Source organism: Tigriopus californicus, chromosome 3, assembly GCF_007210705.1.
Source record: "Tigriopus californicus strain San Diego chromosome 3, Tcal_SD_v2.1, whole genome shotgun sequence".
Taxonomy (NCBI): domain Eukaryota; kingdom Metazoa; phylum Arthropoda; class Copepoda; order Harpacticoida; family Harpacticidae; genus Tigriopus; species Tigriopus californicus.
The window spans coordinates 10,304,858-10,313,220 of NC_081442.1; the positions used below are offsets into that span (position 1 = coordinate 10,304,858).

Sequence of the window (8,363 nt, forward strand, 5' to 3'; positions counted from 1 at the left end):
ACACCATCCCCTTTTTTGAGTCCTTCAGGGAACCCGAGATGGACGTGGAAGAGCAAAAAAAAACCCTCAACATCTGGTGTTTCTCCCTTCCAACTTTCCGGACCCAAGCCCAGCCACTCCTCCAAAGACTCTTTTGCCTTGCCCTCCATTCTTCCTTCTTTCTTCCCACCAGAGTGGACGGAGTCAGACATCTTCTTTATCCACGCGAAGGGGACCAGGGACACTTCAGACAACTATCCGGCCATGGCCCTGGAAAACCCCTTGTTGGAGATGACGTCCATCCTACTGACTGTCCTCTTCTCCGGATTGTCCGAAGATACGAATCTCGTTCCCACCGAGAGCTCCAATTGGATTGATTGAATTCCCGAGGTCCAACTAGAGACTTCTCAACCATAAAAATAGCTCCTTCCTTCTACAAAATTATGCCTTCTAACATCAGCAACACTAGAGGAGTGTACGGATGATTTGTGGATTTCTCCAAAACATTCAACAGAGTGGACCGAACCCGGTTATTCCTCAAACTCCAACTGTTGGGAGCTCCGCGTTCAATATGTGTCCTGCTGGCCAACATCTATGGGGGACTCAGATGCGCCATTCGTTCTGGTGAGGACCTATCCCCCTGCAACTTTACTTCTATTGGCCTTCTGAAAAGGGAAGCCTTAACGCCAATTCTGGCCACTCTTTGAATATCCATGCTGCCCGAAGGAATGTTTGTACCACTAATTGGCCTCTGCTTCATTCGATAACTTTGAATGGGGCTAGAGAGTCTTTCTCTTCGCTATTTTTTTCCTTTTTTGCGGATTTTCTTACCGCCACTGGGAATGGAATTCCCGCATTTCAAGACAAAAAAAAACTTATTCGCTTTACTTTACTCTTTTTCATATGCTATTTAATCGACCAGTGAATTAGAGTTGGTGGATCTGACTAGCCCTTTAATATGGGTTTTGTATGGATATGAGCTTATTAAGAGAGCAAAGAGATAAAAAAAAGATGGCAAAGGAGTGGAAGAGAGAAAGGCACAGATCTGGATACAAAGATATAATTTCACATCTAGTAGATATCACCGCACCAACTTTTCAAAGATGTAATTCGAAGAAACCCCAAATTAACAAAGTGTTTTAGATGCAACAAAATTTCAATGGCTTAGAATTGCTCCAATCTGAATTGGGACAACATGAGCTAAAATGTCCAGGATTACCACGCTAATAGCAAAATTTGTCAAGTGCTGGACTATCTTGAATGTCTTCATTGACCTTACGTCCTCAACGACAGCACTTCTTTGGGAACTTGACGCTTTGATTGAATGGAGGCGGTTTTTGTTGCGACACAGAGAGTATTCCATGGCAACGAACACGAAATGTGATTCACTTCTTTTGGAAGTAGATTATTTTGGTACGTGGCAGCTCTTCGGCTTGACAATTTTTTCGATCTTCGACCAAGCTTTCCACTCCACTACTGACGTACTCCATGGATAAGCCCAACGAAGACTCCGCAGTACGCGCTTCACGCGCATTGGCCTCCTATACTAATCGGTCTTCGCTACAACACGAATCGACAATTGCCCGATTCATCTGGGCTAGAAAAGGAACGGATTACATACAGTTACAATTACTTTGGCCAAAAAGAGTAATTCAGTAATTCGTTACACAACCATTAATCGTCAAAAAAGGTAATGGCGTTACTCGTTACAATTTCTCCGCAATCTCTAGCTTTGAATCCATAACCAGGGATCCACAGAGTCTTGAATCCAGCTTAAATGCAATCTTGCTACTAAGAGTTTTGCCATTTGGCTCCAATATTAAAAAATAGAATTAACCAATGTGCTGTACATATGTATGTAAGTGAGCAACACATCACTCCCATTCTTGGTCATGCTCCTTTTGTTAAGCCAACGAAATGCATGATGGGAAAATGTTTTAACTTCTTTTGGAGTACATATTATTTAGACATTTCACATCTAAAACTGACATATTTCCCTGAGCTCAACTAATGATGGAGAATAAAGTCATGGATAAATATGGGTAGAGTTGGGAAAATTGGTTCAACATACTTAGGCCAAGCGAAGATTTCGCTGAGAATGCGATCTTTTAGCTCAAACAAATTTGAATGAGAAGATATAGCAATGCAGCAATGGAAATATAACAAAATTTGAAATCACAAACACATTCATTGTTGTGAAAAGCAAGCACAATTTTCAGCCCTGAGCTTCCTTCTTTTGGATGTATGACACTATTAAAAAAATGAAAATTTCTGCTCATCCTCCACATCTGAGCATCTCCACATTTACGTCCTATCCACCTAGTACAATAAAGAACTTTGTCCTGGTATTGGCTTTCCTCATCGTCCTTGCGGCTGCGGCAGGAACCTCTGTGATCACACTCCTGGATGATGACGTGAGTAGTCGCCCACTTTGCCAGGCCAAAGATTCCTGGCCTTTGAAAAGGCACAAGTGGATGTGGATGCAATCATGGAGAATGATCCTCTTTGCTTTCCTATTGGCATCACCATGCACAGCTGCACAAGACATCGACCTCAAGGAGGAGACTGGCACCAAAGTTTTCGATTTGAAGGTAGTTTTTCAGGTCATCATAACCATTACTGCTGATGGGAGTCAAATTTTGAACTTCAATTGAATTTCGTTTGCATGATTTTGACGCATGACATGAGTGGTTTTTATCCATTGTCGATCCTGTAATTTGAGTATGGCCAGTGGTGAAGGATCTTCTGATTGGTGTTCAGATAATGACCAAGCTTGAGTGCAAATATCGGAATTATGATTAGAACTTGAGACCTATTTGAACTTGTTTGTACTTTTCATGATATAATCATCGCAATATCATGGCCGGATTAGACTGTGATGTTTTGAGCCATACAAAGTCATTTTTATGTGATCAAAATAAGGATAAAAAGCAAAGAACTTGTCAGAAAAAGTTGAGATAAAGGCAAAAAAACTGTTCCAATCTTTGAGGATTGCATACCTAAATGGTTGCTTCATTCAACTCTTTACAGGAGTCCTCTTGACTCCCTCATTGGTATCTCAGGCTGAGAGGTGATGTGCGAAATTCCAGTTCGATAGGTCGATCAGAAGATTGATCAAGAAGAACCGTGTCCATAACATTGGAGCTCAATGTAGAGAAATCAAGCAAGAGAAGTTGTTACTGCGAAGTCATCCGCTAAAGAGTGAAATCTTTCTATTTTGCCATCCCCTTTTCATGGATAGATGATCTTTGAGAGAAACATTCGTGTGGCGAATGAGTGAGCAAAAGTTAGCTTCCATCTTCTGAATAAACCGCTATGGTGGAACAAACAACATAACAGATTGTGGTCAAAATATACAAACAAAAGCAAAACATAAAACAAACGTTTAGTCTATTTTTTTCGATTCCGATCTTGCGCCTTATAGTTTTACTTAATTGCATTCAACCGGAGATGAGTCTAAAAAATTCAAGCCTTGGTGCTCCCATTGGGAGCTAGCTAGTCCGTTGTTTACCGTAGTGCCAGTGCCAGTGCTTCATGTGTCCGTTCACACCGGGAAACAATATGTCAGGACTTTTCAACCCTGACTGTGGACGGAACATACCCTGTTTGGTACCCGATATTTTTAACCTGTATATCCCACGGAGTATGTCTTTACAAATTTCAAATGCGCATTTTTGTTACATTCCGCTTACTTTAGCACTAAATTGGCCTCTAGTTCATTCAATAGCTTTGTAATTGGCCTAGTGCGACGTTGAAGTTGGAGAAGAAGATGACGTCATGACCGTTTTTTAGAAGGTCACTTTAACTTTTGGGGTTTAATAGCTCATCTCTGTTAATTGATGATATTACAGTTCCAAGACAATTATTCTTGGAAGAAGATGTTTGTCTAACGTTTTTATAAAACGACACATTTTTACTCGTTAAAGCCTGAAAAAACAGTTTTGGAACTCATTTTCGTCCTTTTCAAGTTTCCTATTATTACAAATGTTTTTTCGAAACCGAAGGTCATTTTTGGCTAATCTTCTCAAGATTCTGGTAATGAAATAATGAAACTTCTGTGTGAGAATTTGATGTTGGCAATCTACCAGTCCTTTATGAGAAGGCGGATTTGTTTATCTTGATGGTTTGATTACACCCAAGATACTTATGGAGAAGCCTCAACCATGAACGTGATCAACCCAAATTTCCCGATGTTTGGCAACCACCGATTTGCCAGGGGCGCCACATTCGCGGGTCCCTTGTAAGAAACAGATTATGCTCAATCAACAACGGCCCTCCTTGGCTCAATTTATCTCGAATATGATGGGCGAAGACGCTTTCGCATCCAGTTTTCCCATTGTGACTAAAACGTCGACCAACCACCTTACCGGTACTTCTGGCTAGATGGATGGATTTGACATCATATGGTGGAGAGCCCATCATATCCGGCGTTGCATCATTGAAGGGAATGACTCTGAATAACACAAGTAGGATAGATTTATATTTTACATAATTTATTGATAAATGTTTTTACACCAGAATGTCAGAAAAATTTAAACAATAAAATTTGAATGAAGTTTAAGAACTCAAGCAAGTAAATTTGAATCAATAAATTTGCCAACAAAGTCGGCCAATTTTTCGAATGCTTGAGAGACGGAACAAGAATTAATTCCTAGGAAGCCATAGTTGTCCGTGATTACGCTTATCATGCCTAGCTCACCGCCGAATAAGCATGGGTCGGCGGCCATTTTTATTCCCGAGAACTCCCACTCGTAGGGATCGTCGGGAGACTCGTTGTATTCCCGGATCTCTGCGGATCCACAGGTCGCCGAATTGCGCACAACGACCAAACCTTCCAATGGCTGGTGGGAGAAGTTGATGGCTGTGGGCGACGGAAAATTTGCCCCTCTTTGACGACGTCCATCATATAATGATCTACAGGAAAGGGGAAACCGGTACTCATGACTTTGACTGTCTAAGGGAGAATTTGGACGCAACAGCTGTATGTTAGGTGACTAGACGCTCAGCAAATGAAGAAATAGATGGCCAGCAGATCAAAAAGGAGTAGTGTTGACATCCTAACTCATAGGATTGTCATGGTGTGTGATGTATGAGGTTCTTTGTTGAAAAAGAAAGTAATTTGGCATTAATTTGGATATATGGCATCAATTTGGTTTTAGGATTGAATAATCCTAAGGCAACAGTTTGGTAACATGGTATGACATGGCAATTTAATAATAAAAAATTCTACCAATAATTTGGTAACATAATATGACATGGCAACTTTAAAAAAACTGCAAATATATTGGAAAAATAATATGTACCAATGAAAAAACTTGGTAAACATAACTATATAATAACATAATACAAGAATAATTATTTTTGGCTGAATAATAACAAAGTAAGAATAATTAGGTAACAAAACAAAAAAAGGTAAATATCTGGTAATATGATGGCTTAGGGAGTAGGATACCACAATCCTATATGTGTTAGAAGATTTCTAAAAGCAATTGATCCCTTCTGACCGTGTACCTCACGCCACAGAAACTCATCAAGATGTCCAGCAAATGTTCTTGATTGAACCTCATGCATAGTTATGAATCTTGATTTTACGTACTTCCATTATAGAGCTGGTGTAGCCGAGCGGTCTAAGAGGCAGCGTGAACAAGGCTATAATCCTCTCCCTAAGTGTCGTGGGTTCAAACCCCGGCGCCGGCAGTAACACTTTATAACTCTCTTCTTTCTCGGGCTCCTTCATTGTTCAATTTGCTGCCCTCAAATATTCGTAGGGTTTATGTAGGGGTTGATCCAGTAGCAAGATTTAAGTCAGACTTGGACAAGTTTTTGACTAAAATTCCGGATCAACCTTATATTCAAGGATTAGCCAGATCAGCCAACTCCAATTCGTTGGTCGATCAAATAATATATATAAATAAAAGTCAAGTATAATAAATAATGTTCTCGTCTTCAACTGCTGGGATTCCAATCCCGGTAGCGGTAAGGAAGTCCGCAAAAAAAAAAAATATAGTTCGACAGAATTCGTGCAAGCACCTGTAGTTGGGTCCACCAAATTCTTGCTATGGTTCACAGTAAGATGCTAAGGCAGAAAGAAAAAAATGTTTAGATTTCTTGGTATGAAGAACCAAAATACCCTTATCCCTTACCTGATATTGGGGTTGAACCAAAATGTTCTCAATTTGATTATACGCAGGCTACTTATCACTGTGAATAATTGAACCAGGAGCAATATTGGCCGCAAAAAAATGATTTGCAGCAATGAGGCAGCACTTCGGTTTGGAACAATCACCAAAAATCCTTCTTTTGTTGTGGGACAATAACCCCCAAATATCCATCGTTCTGGAACCATGCGACCTCGATTGTATTTCCTTTTGGCAATTACAGACTCATCAATCTGTGGAAGTTGCTGAAGCAATCATTCTAATTTATCCAAGAAATAGATCTTCCTGAATGAAAATTTGACCTGTACAATAACTCCTGGGCCCCCAATGAGGGTGTGGTTTTGGACAAGCCAATTGGAACAAACATCCTGGAAATAGCTTGCCCATTGTATGGTGGTTCATGATGACACTGGGAAGGAGTCAGTTATGGTTACAATAGGAAGTTTATTGGCCCACATCCACGCCAAATTCACTAATGCACTCAATGGCAACTTGGATTTTGCCCAGAAGGATTTAAACCTTGGACTCATGGTGACACTTTGATGAGATGAACATCGCCATGTACTCGTACGTCCTAATGTGGTATTAAGGGTGACCCATGCCATTTCTTGGTTGCAAATGCGACATGCTGGAGTCTTGCGTCGAATTGCTTGATAACTCTGGAGGAACTTGAATGCAGACATTTCCGAAGATGTAATTGTCTTGATGTCTTGAAAACTCATTTTCAATTCAGCACAATTTGAGTGTCCAGTTAATTGTAGCCTCATTTACTGACCCAGAAGTGTGAGCAGATTGCATTATATCCCCCTCCCCCATACACATTGAACGCAAATTCATTCATTGCAAATAGCAGTTGGCAACAATCATCCTTCCTCGTCTACNACGATGACTGGAGGAACTCCAATTGAATGCAGACATTTCCGAAGATGTAATTGTCTTGATGTCTTGAAAACTCATTTTCAATTCAGCACAATTTGAGTGTCCACTTAATTGTAGCCTCATTTACTGACCCAGAAGTGTGAGCAGATTGCATTATATCCCCCTCCCCCATACACATTGAACGCAAATTCATTCATTGCAAATAGCAGTTGGCAACAATCATCCTTCCTCGTCTACTGGTCACTCGTTTCATAATTTGTCGAGCTTCTGGTAACCTTTTGAGCCGATTGTTGTCGATTTTGATGTTCGCCATACAGCTGTTGCGTCCAAATTCTCCCTTAGACAGTCAAAGTCATAAGTACGGGGGAAACCATTTACAGACCGCAAGAAGTATCACTAAGCGGCTCAATTTTAAGGTCGAGATTACACAGGCTATATAATAATCAACGCCCCTACTGTTTTAGCGTGCACAACGACGCCGTCTGATCCTCGGCAGAGGATGGCGATGGTGCCCCTCTCGTAACGACCGGCGGCCCCTCCGACCTTAAAGAAAAACCTACAAGATTCTGCCAAAGGGAACAGGGCTGTGGCAGCGCCATAAGCCCTGATGGCGCGCTTGGCCATAGATTGGCCCACCAGGGAGATGGTGTTGCCTCGATAGCCGACAGCGAACCATCTAAGGTCCTCACCACTGGATGAAAGCTCTTCTTTATACTCTAGTACCCCCACGACGGTGTCGAATTCGATCTGTGTGATGGCCAGGAAGCAAACATCTGCTTTGTTGGCGAGTTCTTCTCGGGTCGAGAGGTGGACACCGTCGTACCGCAACCTTGAGAATTATCAAGCATTAAGGGACCTCACTTTCCTTTTTTGTCATTGAATAATTGAACCTGGGATATTGGTCGGTGTGGCCGCCAAGCTTCAATGGATTAAGGTTCGGGTAGAGCCCTGCAATCAAGTCTTTTGCCACCTTAGTAGGAATCCCGAACTTTTCTCTGATGTCAGAAAGCGTCAGATGTCCTCCCTCGGAGAGAAATTTGTCCAGCTTCATAGTTCTTCGGCCACAGTGACGAGATCGAAAACTGGCGAAACTTGCTGTCAAAAGCCGCTTAAAGACAGGGCTACCAAACAGCTTCCAGAGGCCAAAAACAATTGCAAAAACAATTTGCTGCACATTGAAGCACTAATCGAATTCAATAATACCTCGATATAAAAACAATAATTTATCTAAAATCAAGTAGGTCAAGGACAGCAAGTTTGCATCATAAATCTGATAATTTAATTCAACAAGATTCAAATGAAGAGCAACCCTGATCTTCTAAAATTTCAAACATATCTGTACCCACT

The 8,363-nt window shown here is 41.2% G+C and overlaps 1 protein-coding gene and 1 long non-coding RNA gene across 2 annotated transcripts; both read right to left on the bottom strand.

The window, feature by feature from the left end:
- Positions 1–5,558: 5,558 nt before the first annotated feature.
- On the bottom strand, positions 5,559–7,012 carry LOC131878260 (uncharacterized). Its single transcript, XR_009372993.1, has 2 exons — positions 6,123–7,012; positions 5,559–6,055 (listed from the first exon to the last, which is right to left on the bottom strand). It is a non-coding gene; the product is annotated as an uncharacterized LOC131878260 (long non-coding RNA).
- Positions 7,013–7,047: 35 nt separating this feature from the next.
- LOC131878259 (uncharacterized) lies at positions 7,048–8,077 on the bottom strand. Its single transcript, XM_059224184.1, has 2 exons — positions 7,907–8,077; positions 7,048–7,845 (listed from the first exon to the last, which is right to left on the bottom strand). The coding sequence occupies exons 1-2, from the start codon at positions 8,065–8,067 to the stop codon at positions 7,449–7,451; spliced, it is 558 nt and encodes a 185-aa protein (XP_059080167.1). The 5' UTR covers positions 8,068–8,077; the 3' UTR covers positions 7,048–7,448.
- Positions 8,078–8,363: the final 286 nt, after the last annotated feature.

What these genes read in the sequence shown, in the direction of transcription:
- LOC131878259 (XM_059224184.1), bottom strand. Translation starts at nt 8,067, where the DNA reads ATGAAGCTGGACAAATTTCTCTCCGAGGGAGGACATCTGACGCTTTCT. An exon ending in CACACCGACCAATATCCCAG is followed by an intron (nt 7,846 to 7,906) that starts GTTCAATTATTC and finishes ATAATTCTCAAG; the next exon opens with GTTGCGGTACGACGGTGTCC.